The sequence below is a fragment of the Ambystoma mexicanum genome, chromosome 2p (genome assembly GCF_040938575.1).
Source record: "Ambystoma mexicanum isolate Mex_15411 chromosome 2p, UKY_AmexF1_1, whole genome shotgun sequence".
Taxonomy (NCBI): Eukaryota; Metazoa; Chordata; class Amphibia; order Caudata; family Ambystomatidae; genus Ambystoma; species Ambystoma mexicanum.
The window spans coordinates 282363345-282379713 of record NC_090923.1 but is presented as its reverse complement, the minus strand read 5'-3'; the positions used below and the strand labels follow the sequence as shown (position 1 = coordinate 282379713).

At 46.8% G+C, this 16369-nt stretch overlaps 1 protein-coding gene across 9 annotated transcripts in view; it reads right to left on the bottom strand.

The window, feature by feature from the left end:
* Positions 1 to 16369, bottom strand: part of PRKCD (protein kinase C delta) — a 1081757-nt gene that overhangs the window by 148779 nt on the left and 916609 nt on the right. For all 9 annotated transcript variants that reach the window (XM_069643552.1, XM_069643559.1, XM_069643551.1 and 6 more), the window contains 2 exons: positions 12025 to 12125; positions 3925 to 4030 (listed from right to left, as the gene is read on the bottom strand). In XM_069643552.1, coding sequence (XP_069499653.1) covers positions 3925 to 4030; positions 12025 to 12125 — 207 coding nt within the window. The remainder of the gene's footprint in view (positions 1 to 3924; positions 4031 to 12024; positions 12126 to 16369) is intronic.

Sequence of the window (16369 nt, the reverse complement as noted above, 5' to 3'; positions counted from 1 at the left end):
CGTTCCCCATCTGTCAAAACCCTGTGTCAGTGACATCCAACGCCACTGTAATAGCGTGAGCAGACACAACTTCGTCCTCCTGAAAAAGAGAGATTGCCTCCATTCTCTTATCGTCAGGGAGGAACTCTGGAATGGGGCCCAACTTGTACCACAGCTCTCTGTCATACCTAGATCGCCAGTGCGTTTTCCGCCTTGATCGTGGACGCCGGATTGTAAATCACCTTCCTACTCATGGCATCCAGCTTCTTCGCCTCACTGTCCAGAGGGACTGAAGACAGACAGGTTAGCTGACCGGTTACTCGCGGCCACTGATACCACCGAATCTGGCGACGGTTGCGACCTCAGGTACTTTGGTGTGGAGACCGGCACCCAGTACTTCTTCTCCAGGCTATCCAGTTTGGCTGGAGCTGTGCAAGGGTTCTTCATGAGAGCCAGGCCCTCATCCCACACGTCGTCCAGAAAGGGCACTGCCAGGATTGTCTTCCTCCTGGACTCGCGCCTCTGGTACAAGAACCCCTCCTTCCTGGTTTCTACGAGTACAAGCTGAAAAAGCTTGGATGCTTTGGCAATAATGGTGTCATGGTCATCAAGTCAGGGGCACAGACATGCAGGGGTCGCATGCACAGGAGACCTGGGTGGACACTGTCCTGGCGCCTCTGGCGCCAGGCTCATGAACAAAAGTAAACAAGAACATCCATTTAACACCAAAAGACTTATTATGGACATAGCACTTCAGATGCATCAACCTGGAACATTCCATCCATTAAACAGGATGCATTGACCTTGAACATTCCATCCATTAAGCAGCCCCAAGTGTATTCTTGTGTGTGGCCGCTAATGGATTGCCTTTGTACGTGCTCACTCTCTAGGAGTGGCAGGGTGTGGCTGGTAAGCCGGCCCTAATGGGCGTGCCCACGATCTCAGCTATATAAGCTGCCCTGATTCTCAAGACAGACGCTTCGTGTTATTCTGCACTTGCAAGCAGCGTAACGCTCACCGTCGCCTGAGGTCAGACTTACTTTTTGAAGATCCTGCTTCCTGGACATCCTGCTTCCTACCAGCATACTTACTAACTGGGAGAAGCTATTCTTACCTGTACATCTCTCCGGCGAACCAAGTATTCATCTTTACACTTTCCGGAATGCGAAATCTTCATCTTGGCACCGCAGCACGACACGCTCCATTGTCGACAGCAGCGCCTTCAAGGAAAAACAGAAGAGAAGGTTAGACATCGAAAAAACAGTCAGTATAAGGGTTGCGCTTCACCATACTTCGCGCTTTCCCTTAAACCATCACTTACCTGCTGTCGAGCATTGCGATTGGATCCATCTTCCATAGCGGCATTGAGGCCGCATTTCCATCTAAGGGAAGAAAACAGAAGAGCGACATTATTGCGGGCATGAATAGGAGCAACATATACAGGCATTAAAGAGAACGAACAGCATCACAAGAGCTCAAGAAAGACTTACCAATCATAAGGAGAAGCATAGTCACAGCTGGACTGGACTAATCCTTATCAGGGATCAGTGAAGGAACTAGATCCCATTCGACGCGCCCCTGCCAGAAGTAGCAGGACGGAGAGCTGATCTTCCATAATTCACAGGTTAGCTTTATGTGCTGGCGTATGCTGACAGAAACCATACTTTGGTGAAGGGTTCGAGAGGTACAACAATCACAGATTGGCGCACTCACACGCTCTTATCTCCATGCAGGAGCAGTATCACCACATACCACCACTCACAGCTTTTCTACTGGGGGAGAGGCCTGAAGGGGGGTGATTCAAGTTCAGGGATGGCTGCAACCGTGCCCTAACGCCTCCGCAGAGACAAGGTGAGCGTAACACATGGTATGGAACAACCCCACCTCGTCCGGTGAGGCCGCCCTAGGTGAAGCATCCAAATGCGGGGACCCGCCGCCCTTTGTGACAATATCGTCGTCATCCCAGGTCGTGTCCGCCCCCGTACCAATACCAGGGACTGCTGAGGAGACGTGGCCCGATGCGGATGTGAAGGTTGAAATTGGGGCATCGGATGATGCTTCCTCTTTTTAGATGGAGTCTGAACGGGGGCCTGTGGGACCACAGGAACCGGGCCCAGTGGCATCCTCTTCTGGATCTCTGACACCAAGGTGTGAAGGGTAGACAGAATGTCCAGAGACACATCCCTCGGCTGAGCTGGCTCTTGGTCCTCGTCGTCTGTGGACAAGACCTCCATGGCTTGTGTCACAGCCTGGGAGGGCTGCTTCGGGGTCTCCTCACCCCCCTTTTTACCTCCTGTGGTGCTTTAACCAGGGCCTGAGCCGTTTTCCCCCCTTCTGGCGTGCCAGCAGACTTTTTTCAAAGTCACTGCGGCGGTGTCACGCCTAGGGGGGCAAGGATACTTTCTGTGCTGCAGGGGCTACCTTCACTGGGTCAGCTCCCCATAGCCATCGTTCGAGCAGCTGCCACCAACTCTTATCGTAAACAAACTCTTAGCCTGCGTCGATGGGGCCGCTTGGGCAGTTCGGCCTTCTTCACCTCTGTCCGCAGCCTCTCGGATTCCTCCCGCAGTTTAGCCGGGGTAGCCGATTTCCTCTTTGAGGAGCTAGATTGCCAGCTAGCAATGGAGGCGGAGGGTGAAGTCTACCGCAGCTTATATCTACCTTGGGACCAGATTTGGTGCAAACCCAGTGGCCTTGCGGTTCTTGGCCTTGTCTTGGGCCCCCACGGATGAGGCACCGTGAAAGGACTTAGAAGACCACTTCTCGAATGGGCCTGTCCTGGGTGAGGCATGTCCCTGCTCGGGGCACGGGGCAGAGGCCTTAGCGTTAAGCCACACCACCAGTTTACGGTGTCTGTCATCTTCTTGGAGAATCCCAGGCAGATCTCACACTCAACCTCCTTATGGTCCGGGTGCAGGCAGTAGAGGCATTGTAGGTGCTCGTCTTCCACAAACCCGTTCTGTAACCCGCACTTCGTGCAGGACCTGAAGAGGAACCTCCCCTCCTTCTCCTTCGTCATGGTTGGAGGGCGCAAAGTAGGCCCGATGGCCTTCTGGAGACTTTGACAATCTTCACCGACAACGGGTCCCCACTGTCGGCAGATGGAGAAAAGAGCACACAGGCTCTTTGGGAACAGAAATAGAACCTGTTTCCATCGAAAACATGAAAAAACTTAGAAGTAGCTCGCAGAGCAAACTCGAGGACTCCCAACACTGAAGCGTGCGGTAAAAATCTGAAGATGGCAGCCAGAAGAGAGGCTTAGGGAGAGGGCTGTCATTGGATGGGGGCATTATGACCCAGAGGACAGTTATTGGTTTAAAGGAGAAATACAGATTTAAGCGGAAGTGAAACTGGTTTTTCTTTTACCAAGGATTCCCAGCCTGATGACGGGGAATATTCATGAGCATGTGAATCCATGCCAGATCCCATGCTGGAGAATAATTAGAAATGGGGGAAGCGAAGGGAACGAATGATGTAATATGGGAACTGTGCGCATCACAGGCTACACCACAGGTGGTTTCTAATAGAAGCAGTCTGTGGTGCGTGCAGTGCCATATGGCATAATTTGTGCCCCTTCGTTAACCCATAGTCAATTTTGGCAACATTAGTGGCAAATGACATTTTAACATCTGCATGATCTTGCGAAACCATTTTGTAAACATGTTTAGCTCACAAGGTGGTGGTTTCACAGTTGGTGAGCTTGCACAAAATAAGAGTTTGTAAGAAGAAGATTGCTTACTGGCGGAAAATTTCGCAAAGGGGCAACAGGCACCTAAAGAGGAAGAGCTGATGCACAAAGAGAGCTTGTAGTAAAGTGGAACTCATAAGGCAGATCATCTTGAACATTGCAAATACAGACTTTCATTGATTCCCCCATCCCACCTCAAGGTCAACCATGTTTCGTAACCTTCCCTTTAGCCCTCACATCCCAAATAGAGTTCTTACCGGTCGTGTCCACTCCGGGAACTGGACCACCTTTATTGTTGAAGTCCTGGTAAATTCCAAAGTTTCCGCTTTCCCCGGAGCCACTATCTGACTTTCTGCTTGATTTCTACAAGATAAAATACCACATCTCAGGAGACAGAAGTACAACTGACACTTGGAACATTGAATAGCGTGACAGACTGGTCAGCCTTCACGTGTAAGCTTTCGCACAGACAGTGGTTCTTAGTCTTTTGAAGCAAAGCACATTTAGACAAAATATCTTACCCCCATTACACTGTTTCTCTAAATTAGAAGGAGGAGACAAATGAAATGACATTTGATTACATAAAGTGTTAAGTCAGTATCTTCAACAAATAACGTTAATCAACTGATGCATTCATCTGGATAAGACGGTACATCCATGATATTCAAATGGCAAGCAGCCCCAATTAAACATTTCTCACTTATCAACCGCCTAACCCAAAGAAGGATTTCTCAAAGAATGTTTTGCCAAGACTGTAACATACGAGGGGTCTGGCACACTCAGAATGTTTTGGACCAGGACGCCCATGATTCTGCACCATTGACTATGCTGGCTAGGGATGATGGGTGTTGTAGTCCAAAACATTTACAGAAACAAAGGCGGCAGACCCCACCTATGGTCTACAGCACCAGACCTGGACTTTCATTTACCAAACGGTTGTATCCTAGGATGCGTCATCTTTCTTAACTGAAACAAATTGGAACAAGGCACCCAATATCAGTCGTTTGTAAAAAGAAAAACACAAAACTGGAGCAGTGTCCTGGTAATAGGGAGCCATCCGAACAAACCCACCAATAATAAGATTCCTACAGAGCAAAACATGCTTTTTCAGTCTAAATAGAACACTACATAGTGAGCTTCAACGTCAGAACGCGATTGCCTTCACTATCTTATGTTTTACACTGAAGAAAAACTCTGTCTATGTATGAGGGCCCTAGTCACAAATCGGCTGCTACATACCACTATTATCAGCTTCCAGATATGCATTGCAGTTTGGTTATGAAAAATTTCTGGATTTTCCGTGTTCAGAGAAAGTGTGCCCCCGCTTAGGGTTGGCTGCCATTGTAATATTTCTGTGGACGAGCACAATATTTCGAAGAGGTCACTAACTTCATTGTGTGTGGTAGCATTGTGCGTGTTTGTAAGCAACATGTGATCCCAGCTAGTTGCATTGTGCCACAGGCAAATATCCGAGGGGAGATGCAGATCGCCATCTTCATTAAACTGAGTTTGATTATTTGCACTGATGCTTCATGTAATGGTTCATAAACACATTTCACATGGATTACTCATTGCCTCCCCCTACCTGTTAATACTCTGTATTTCATTGTAAATTGAGCATAAGGAGGAGCTTGGTACACATTCACAAAAGGCCATGTTTCTTCCTTTCAGGTTGATTTAGAAGTTATATTTTCTAACATGTGTCTGTATATTTTGTCATGACAATGAGTTCTAGCATACAATCATCAACGTATGCCATACAGTCTGAATAAGCATGCAGCAGTATCAAAGGGAGCTCTGCCTATGGGATTGGCATGCAGGTTGCTGAGCAAATCTACACATGCTAAATGCTTGCTGTGTTTTTCAGATCACAAGCGCACACATGAGATATGATATTCTGTAACTAGAGAACTAGGCTACTATGACGTATCTACTAGTCATCCAGAGATTAAAGATTCATGGACGCAGACCTATCTCTCTCCAAACACCTCAACTCTGTATTCATAACCTGCCAATTCCACTTACACACTTAAAACAAATCTTTCCCAAACTCTCCTATTCTCAAAGAGTCTCTGCAATAATGCTCCTTTCCCTCTCGGCCAGAGAACACATCACCCCCGCACTCAGAATTTTGCACTAGCTCCCTCTTGGCCTAAGAGAAACCTTTAAAGCCAAGTGCATCACACACCAAACCCTCCATAATACAGGACCCGAGTTCCTTCCGAACCATATCATCCACTGCCAACCTGCCTAGAAACCCTTGATCAGGCTCACCTCTCCTCCTCTCTATTCCCCCTTACCACTACCACTCCACCAGAGTTGGCGCTCTGCTTTCTCTATGCGGGCTTCCACCATCTGGAACACTATTCTTCAGCACATCCGCTGCAACCGAATACTACCTTTTATTTTAAAAAATCCTCAAAAAGTGGCTATTTGTTGCATTATCTTGAAACCTTTCCCTAAAAAACATCCAATTCCCATTCCAAACTTAGGAAACTCAGCAGTGGCCCGGACCACACAACCTATCATGCACCAATTATGACCCTGGATTTCCACAAGCACCACTAGCTGAATCACAGCCCTTCATATATGAAATGACGAAGGAATGACGAGTCACGGCACCTGGCGTGTACGGGAAAACAGGTCAAGCACACTCACAGTGGTTGTGATAGAATAACCACCATCGCAATCGGACAGGTTGAGATCCACTACAGGGAATTGTCATGGGAGGATGTGTGCCATGGCCATCTCTCGCAAGGAGGCCGGGGGGGTGGGGGTACCACTCGTGAAATACTCCAGGAGGGCAATCAAGAACCAGCCACGGAATAGCTCTGGAAGGACTTGAGGGATAGGGAGGCATTGTGCATGTATGAACTATAGGATGTGCCGCCCATGGTAAAGGTAACAATCGAAAAGGTTGAAGGGCATCATATCTGGGTAGACTCACCATGCTATCCGCTTAGTAGAACCTGAAAGTAAGTACAACCCACGCTCCTCTTGTTGCAAATAGTTGAAGCATAGACTGTCAGTGTCGCTAACCATTTTAACACAGTCGCAAGAATTGACAGAAAAAGCCAACTACCTGAGTGGGTACATAAACAACAAATCGCCTACCTAATTCTGCTAGGTCTGTATAAAGCACCTCTCGGGTGGACCATACCCATACACATCAGAATACAGCAAGGACTACGACAAAATGTGGTTGTGCTGGTCACAGAATTCTACGCCTACTTACACCAGAGTACACCTCAACACCTCTGACATCAGAATGCAGCGAAGACATATGACAAATTCAGACACGCTGATCAAATAGCGAGTCTCTAGTACTCACGCCATCTCCCGACTCCTCTCAGCACCCATCCACATGCCTGACCACATGGGTTTCTCCCTAGAGGAGCGTGGCCAGCCCTGCTAAGCCTTATTTGGCCACATGCACAAAAGCATCATAATCTTACTCCATGACCTCCAACACTCTGTACTTCGGTCCACCAAGGGCATTCCGACTACCAGAGCATTTGAGGCGACAATAATAATGTACAATACAATGTTTATATCTATTTGTATTGTGCACACAGCAAACAAAATTAACTCTTGGTGCTTGCAAGAGGAGATAGGGTGAACGAGAACTTAAAGCTTAAACAAGAGGGAGGGATAAAGGCAAATGCCACTGTCTTCGGTGGGAAAAGGGCCAGGATAAGGCAGAGTCAATATGAACTATGATGGGTAAATATGAAGGTGGAAGAGCAGAGGAAGGTTTTGTTTGCAGGGCAGACATTCATGAGTGAGGGAATGAGTCTTAGAGTTCCAAAGGCATGGGCTGAAAACTGAGGATCAAGGAGGTTGGCGTCTGGCGAGCATAGGGCTCATGGTGGCTGGTAAAAGTGGATTTTGCTTTGTAATATATCATGTATAGACTTCTCAATTGAGACTGCATAGAGCAGGTTACCATAATCCAGTCTTGAGTTGACAAGAGCTCCATCTAGCAGGGGGTAATTGTCCTGTGGTATGTAGGGGAGAACCACATATAGTAATTTCATCTGGAAGGAGGAATATTTTAGCAAAGCAATGGTCTGAAAATTCAGGCTCATACCATCTTCTCATAAGGAAACCAAGGTTTCATACCCTGGGTTTGTGGGAATTGTTGTCCAAAGAAGGGGAGATGTGAGCAGAGGATCACCATATGCTTCAGAAGATGATATGGTCTCATTACCAGAATTTCAGTCTTGGATCCCCTGAGCTTCAGAAAACTGGTTCTTATCCAGCATTTGACATCCATTGGTTCTTTGGAGACAGCCGACAATTAGTCATTTGCCCCTCAGAGGCACAGGTATTTCTGCGTATAATACATAAAGGAATTAAACAAGAGGCGCTGTGACTACAGAATGTCAAATAAATGCCTAATATGGATATTAAAAAGCAAAAGGTGAAGGGAGGGAACCGCGGGGCATTCTGCGGGGAACACGGCTAAGAGGGGAAGATGAAGCCTAGTGTCATGCTCTCTTTTCTGTTTTTAAGGAAACAGGTAAACTAGTTAATTGCAATATTAGAGTCCCTTGCAATCAACTAATTTCACTGCAACAGGACATTGCGGTTCAGCAGTGTCAAAAGCATTAGAGGTCAAGCAGCATTAGCATCAACAGACAGCCAGAATGAGCCAGCTGCAATGCCTTATCCCACAATGAAACCAAAGCTGATCCTGTGTAGAATCATGGCCGGAGACCTGACTGGAGATGGTCAAGGAGAAAATGGTCTCTGATCGGCCCCAGTAACATGTATAAGACAAACCTTTAAATAATTTTGACAAGCCAAGGGAGGCCAGTGAAGGGTCTGATGTTTCCAGGATCTCTGGGGTCTGGGAAGAGCTTTCTTTTAGTAGAGGGGGGATTAGGGAGCACTTCCATGAGTGAGGAACCAATCCCATAGAAAGTAAACTGATGATTAATTTGGACAACAGTGAGCCAGGGTTTGGCATGGATAGCCCGAATGGGCTATCTGGATTCCAGAGTCTTAGGCTGGGTGCAGTGATTTGAGCAGTTTTTAAGTGGAATCCTCAGAATCAGTTGGAAGACAACGGAATGTAGCACATAGAAAATAAACAGAATCTTGGTCCATTCTATTCAGCTGATGTTCAATATATAGAAAACTGGTTATGCCTTAATGGTGAAAAGACCGAACTTCTGCTGGTTGGATCTCCCATGACCCTTAAGAAATTGGACAAACAATACAGGTCCTTCACGATTGACAACACACCAATCCCTGTATTGCAAGTTGTCAAGACCTTGGGGGTCTACTTGGACTCTGGCCTCTCCATGAACAGGCAGGTCAACGCCATAGCGTCATCCTCAGCCTACCACGCTAAACAGCTGAACGCAGCCAGGCGCTTCTTGTCGGAACAGAACTGTCTCACAATTGCAAGAGCAATTATTGGATCTGGGCTGGACTGCTGTAATGCCCATCTTTGTGGGGACATCATTAAAAAACATTACGAAGTTACAGACCGTGCAGAATAATGCCTTAAGGGCTGTCACTGTCATCTCCAAGAGAGAACATATTTCAGAAGCTAGAAAGCAGGTGCATTGGCTCCCCATTAAAGAAAGAATAATCTTTAAAACCCTTGTTCTGACACACAAATGTGTCCATAAACTAGCACCTGTATACCTTGCCCAAAGAGTTGTCAAACCTACCTCAGCCAGACCTACACGATCTGCCTACGCTAACAGGATTTCCATGCCAAAATTACAGAGAATGTGGGCTGGTAGGTCCAACTTCCCTGTCCAGGCAGCAGCACACTGGAACGCTCTTCCTGCTCACATGAGGTGTATAGAATCCCACATAGCATTCAGGAAAGCACTAAAAACAATGTTGATGAACTAACCCCGCTCTAGGTCCTTCTACCAAGGTAAACACTATGCTCCTCCTCTGCCATGATGTACCGTCAAATGTAACTGGACAATATACTAATAGTTGTAACCATTTATGTTTCTTCTTCATACTATAATCTCAATCTCCGCTGAGGAGGAATATTTTGTTTGCAAACTCAATGTAACCAAGAGCAATTAACTTGAATGTAACTAAGGAAACCATATGCTATTAATACATTTTCATGCAACAGCGCCTCAGTGCCCGAGGGCTGTTAGTGCGCTTTACAAATCCAAATAAATAAATAAATAAATATTGCTGTACCATAGAAGTCTGCACTTTAATTCAAAATACTCTACACTGACTATGTTCATCTTTAAACTGGCGAGGTTTTCAACAAGTAAATGCTGTTTAATAAACTATTGCGGCCCAGAAGTATCATTACCCTGCACTCCAGTATTCAATGGATAGACAACAAACATATTTTTGGAATCTGGAAAATCTACATAAAGTATTCTCATGCTGCCCCCTTAGTTAGATGTTTTGATTTACCATTGCTGTCTGTACAACACTGCCACTCTAGTCCTATTCAGGAAATCCATACTACAAGGGTGCCCAATGCTTGAGTTGGGCACGTCTTGGGTGATATATCAGTCATAAAGCACCCTCCCACCTAAAATTAAAAGCCACCAAGTAAAATACTGTGATAGATTACAATGAGCTTAAACGTCACTTCCATCCAAGGAGCATCAGACAGATTCTAAAACTGGCTGCCAAGCAGCGGTTTCTTTGCCATAACTCCTTGAGATTGGCGTGATTAAGTACATAATGTACCTCGACTATTAGAATGTAGTTGGTTACTATATTAGGTCTGTGGGGACTATTGAATTTTCAAACAAAATCTTACTGGCTGAGCAAAGAACTACCAACATGACACTTGTTGTCAGGGGAGCAGTTGTAAATTGGAGTATACAAAAAGGAAGACCTTCTGGCAATGATGATTGTGAGGTCGACTGGATGAACTATACACAAAGGTAGAAGAAAACATGTATGTGATTGTAATGATGGTGGGAGCACTGACACTGACCCAGAAGTGGAAAAGCAAGCCACCCCCTCTACTGATCATGAATTGGTGGGTAAGCTGTGGAATCTGGTAGCTCTGGAATGGGTCTCTTATTCGCTACAAGGAGATCAAGGGTTTGTGGCAGACTGGTCGTTGGTACTCAGATTCTTGCAGAAAGGTGCTAGGGGAGCCTAGAGCCCGAGGAGCACGACGCTCTTGGGTCTAGTGTGAAATCCTTATTTTTCCCGTAATTTGCTTTGTGAAAAAAGGTATTTCATCGACTTACCGTGAGACTGGATAAAAGAGAGAGGAAGGGCTAGAATGGAAAGAACATTGTCATTTGAAGGAACTCTTCTGGACGGATCGGGGAGAGCAAAAAAATGTCTTGTTGAAATGTTTGGAAATGTAAATAAAAGTCTATGTGAAAAGAAAAGGAAGACCTTTTACATGGTCCAGCAGAATTAATTTCTTTTTAGATATTATTTGGCATTCTAAGCAGTGGAATAGGCCCATGGGTGATGAAATACTGAAAAGGAAATGTGAAAATTGCAAGTCACATAAGAAATAAATTAGAACAAAATTGCAGAGAAAAATATCAGAGCATTTCACATTCCTTGAACTACTGCCATCCAATTTTGCATGGCGGTAGCCCTGTGCCAAAAATTGGCCCTGGTAGAACAATGCATTCAAAGGAAACACAATCTTTGCCACAGAGCCAATACCATACAATTGGGCTCTTGCGCCAGTGTAACGCTTCGATGATATGGTGCCAAAGGCCTCATGACTAGTCTGCGGCTGCACAAATGCATTGTGTTGTGGGAAGAAACTGTAGACTGCTTCAAGTGTAACTGTGCATGGTGACAGCACTATGGCAAACACTGTCCTAGTGCAATTCATTTTTGCACAAGGGCTTTGTTTGCTCTAGTGCTAATACCATTCCCTACCAGCACTAGAGCAAACATTGCCATGGTGCAAAAAAATGCTTTAAACATAAATGAATGTCCGCTAAGGCAACCTTTGCCCTAGTGCAAATACCATGCAAAATTGAATCTGAACCAATGCAAAGTTCCTATAATGTGGCCCCTGATTTCCATAGGTTGAAGAGCAAAAATCGGAATGCCTGGCTGATCTAGTTTAAGGAGGCAAGAACATGCCTCCTTAAACGAGAGGAGTATAATATGATTTATACTCCCTCTCCCCAAGGAGCTATCTAGGGTTGCTTACAGCATTTACATGAGGGATGTTCATCTTTCTGCTCTCCTTTCAAGGAGGTGTGGAAAAAAGATGCCTAACCAAAAAGCACCCAAGTGGATACTCAACCAACCAGCTGCCAGGTTTCGTTTCGCCAGTAGACTTCTATACAGTAGACAACAGCTCTTGAACGGCCACATCATTATATGAAACAAACTAGAACTCAAGAGGTGGCCAGCCTTACCATGCTAACTTGATTTAAAGCCTCTGCTAACAACTTCTGGTTGATGCCACATAAATTGGCAACTTTCTTCTGGCACTTGTGGTGCACGTTCATTAGGCAATCTGGAGGGAAGAAACATACCAAACAGTTACTGTGTTAAATCAAAATAAATTCACAACACGATGTGCAAATTGGGTTGATTTACTGCTTTTATATCACTATTGTGCAGAATACGCAGCAGATCTTCTGCTGCTTAAGAGCAGTGCTCTGATCTCAACGGCTATGAAAACAAATCAGCTAAACAGCTTCAGAAAATGTTGCCATCAGAGGAAGAAATGCATTATTGAAGGAGATGACAATAAATAAATATAGGACTGGTTTGGCCATGTCTGGCAGAGAACCAACAGAACACACTTCTGGAATAAATGTTCAAAAACCTTCGTTGACTTTGGCAGGATGGATGTAATGCCGAAAGGACTTTGGCCAGGAGGGGTCTGCAACCGGCAGCTCTCCAGATATTTTGGACTACAACTCCCATGAACCTTTGCAATTGACTATGCTGGATAGGGCTGATGGGAGCTGTGTTTCAACACATCTGGAGGGACGAAGGCTGCAGACCTCTGCAGTCAGGTGTGTGTAGTTATCAGCAATTGTCTGACCCTTGTGTTGGGACATGTCAACATTAGTTCGTTAGTTGTCTTTCATGTTAATCGGCCTGTGAGAAAGTGTTTGTGTCAAGAAAGAGGGTGGGGGCTGAGTTTCCAGATATCCTACTGGGTAGGATGGGGAAGAGGGGTCATAAGGAAGGGGGTACCGCCCCTAATCCAGGTGATCCTCCGCACTGGTCCACCCCCAGGAACTGGATCCAATAGCGATGAACGAGTCCTGGCCACCTGGATGACAGATCCCTGAGGACTAGCAAGTGAGACACCTTGTGGTTTCTCATAGGTCCCAGACCCCTCTTGGTTGTCTTGGGTTGTCTTTAGATTTTCCTGCCTTGTTGCGCAGCTTGTCTCTCTTGTATGTGGGTCCTAGTCCCCTATATATTATTATCTCCATACTTCCCCAACTTGCTATGGGCTCTGGGCCCGGGACCACATGTCTGGGGTTGTTGTTGGTACTCTTGTTCAGAGAGTTGGCTAACATTTCGGTGCTGGACTCCCCTTGTGGGTGGGACAAATAATGATATGCAAATTATTATTTCTCGTCTGTGAAAAAGGTACAGTGAGCTAAAACGTGGTTGTAGACCCCCCCCCCCCCCCGGGTGGGCACTTTCCCATAGAACAGGTCGTTCTCAGTAGAGGGGCTTCCGGACCATTTTGTACACTGGTTTTCATGTGACTATTCATTTTTCCTTAAGTACTGGTACGAGGGAGATGGGGGTCATCAGCTTTCCCCAACTGCCTCCTTTGCTCTCTTCTATCTCGACCACCCGCTATGGTAACCTAAGTACCTTTCATGGGATTACCGGCTTGCTCGGGTATTTTTTCTGCTTCCAGCAGAGCATCTTCCAGCAGTCCCTGCATGTCCTTGCAGCATTCCCAGGTCTGGTCCCTATCGGCATGTGCTTCTCGACCTGGCCAGCCTTCCCCCGGGCCTCCAATTATCCAGCCTGGGCAGTGGCAAACACAGCGTATGTTTGGTGAGGCTCATTCACCCTTTCCTGTACTCGGCAGGAAGCCTCCAGAGAGTTCTGGGTTCCTCTCATGAGGATCTTACAAGGTACACAGTCGTTCCCTTTTTATCGCTCAGGCTGATGCTAGTTGACTGTACCACATATCTTGAGGGCGCAGTGATCTTTAATAAGAGGAAGTGTGCTTGGGTACAGTGGATGAATAAAATACACGGGACAGCACCTAGGGTGTTGGGGGTGTGTGGGGGTCGGCGAATAAGAGGTGGCATCCCGGTAGTAACAGGAGGTGCATCGGTGTGGTGCAAAAGGCTTGGATCTAGTGTGGATGGCACACAGGGTGTCAATGAGTAAAGAGGAGGGATGCATGGGGCTATAGGAGGTGATAGGAGTGCAATTTAAAGTGCATGTACAGAGGGTACCAACACCCACTGGTGCACTGGGGGTGCAGCGGTCTGCTGGAGCATTGTAGGGGAGAGGTGCAGGGTGGCTAATGCAAAAGAGAAGGGATGCAGAGGTACTATGTAAGGTCGTTGGGCTTTCAAATTAAAGTGCATGGACAGATGGTGCATGCCCGGCCCCTGGTGAATTGGGGGGGGGGGGGGGTGAAGCTGTCTGCTGGAACATCGCAAAGGGTAGTGTGTGGTGGCAATGGTATAATCGGGTCGGTAGACGGCCAAGAGAGTATCATTGCAGAGTACTGGCGGGGTGAAACAAGGAGCTGATGGCTAAGGAATGGGGTTAAAGAGGAAAAGGGGGTGCCACCATAGGTGGAGGTAACGGGTGGAGTTAGGGATGCTTGTACAGGGCTCCTGCCCACCCAGGGGAAATAGGAGGCTATAGGTCACTTTAGAGAAAAACGAGCTAGGAGAAACTGTTTTGGGTTTTTTTGAGATAGTATGGTGAGTTTTTAAGTGGCTCCAAAGGGGGCTTTAGGTTTAGAGTTGTGGTGCGGTATGAGAAACGGCTCAGCGGCGGGGAAGACAAACCCTGTCACAGGAAGGGCAGGTCTTGAAGATGGGGGCACGCCAAGGGAAAGCTCTGGTCTGGTGCAGGGATGGATAGGTACAGTGAATTGCGATGGGGGGAGCTAGGTTTAGGCTTGGGCGCAAGAGTGCAAGCAGAGTTAGAGGATTAAGGGTTGGCTGCAGAGTTAGGAATGCAATAGAAGCGGGGAGCAGGTTATCTCAGGTTGATCTAACAGGGATGTCTAGGGCGAAGATAAGGGAGCAATTTTCAGAATGTAACGCTTTAATAATTTTGGTGGTCTGTTGGGCCAAGAGGGTGAGAAGTTTGATAGACAGTTGGGAGAAACGTTAACGAGTGCGAGGCAGGGGTGGTCGGGAGAAAGCAAGGAGCGTTCAGTTCCGCGCCAGACTGTGTGGGAAGTGGTCTATGCTGGGTTTGTGGATATAGTAAGCCCAGGGACATGGGGTACAAGAGCAGGGGGTTGGGAGGGGGCTCTCAGGGAGTGGAATTAGTTTAGGCAAAAAGAGGGAGGAAATGATTTTGCTGCTGAAGTAGAGTTTGGTCGAGGTAGATAACAGGAATCGCATTGGGTAAGAAAATGGCGTGTTGGGGCCTCTGGAAAGGGTGAGCGACAGTGTTGGGTCCGGTTAAGGTAGAGAGAAGCTGGGAAGTATGGGGTTGCAGGATGTCAGGCAATATTTCAGGGAGTGGTAAATGACGGTAGGGAGTGGTTTTTGGGGAGAGCCTGAAAGTGTTCGCTTCACTGTGGGAAGCAGTAGCAATTTTGGGATTCACATGCCGTTGCGGGGGACCGTTTGCTTTCAAAGTGTAGGGAGTGGAGTGGGACATTACAGTTTCCTCTGGTTATCACCAGGTTGTTTCTTTTCACAGATGCAGTGTGGGGCATTACCAATCATTTGGATGGAGACCGGGGAACACTCACTTTAACGTGTGTCAGGAAAATGAGAGGGAGCAAAGGTTTTCGGTACAGTTGCGGGATGCTATGAACATGTGGTGTTTTGATACATCGGTTGGTGTGCCGAGGGTGATCAATTGCTATTATTGTTGTAAGGTAAAGGGAGCATGGCGAGCACATGTAGATGGCAATTTATGCTTGGGGGACGGCCCTCAGGAAAAAACAAAAAAATAAAAATACAAAAAACACAAAGTATATAGAATGGGAAGCTTGGGGGGCAGGAGGGAGTTGCTATATGGAACCATGTGCTGCCACAAGAGCTAGGGAGGGGTGCTGAAAGCTTGGGGGTAGAGGTAAGGTCAGGATACTAATTAAGGGAGGGAGAGCAGTTTGTAGAGTGCTTGGCAGGATACAGGACAGTTATTTGGTACAAGGAAGCTAGCTTTCAGGGAAGTTGGGGGGTCACCTCACTATCAAAGGACGATGGGGTACCATGGGATTGGATTGTCAGGAGAGTGGGGGAAGGAACAAGTTACTTACCTGTAACTGTTGTTCTCCAGCATGGGTCTGGCATGGATTCACATGCTCATGAATATTCCCCGTCGTCAGGCTGGGAATCCTCGGTAAAGAAAAAACCAGTATCAGTTTCGTTTCTGATCTGTCTTTCGTAGTAATAACCAATCACTGGCCTCTGCGTCATACTGACCACAGCCAATGACTGCCCTCTACCTAAGCACCGCCTCTGGCAGCCATCTTCAGATTTGGAAGCACGTGAAGTGGCAGTATGACCAAGTGAAGAGCCGCAGAGGGGTAGGGGGGAGGGTTCGCATGTGAATCCATGCCAGACCCAT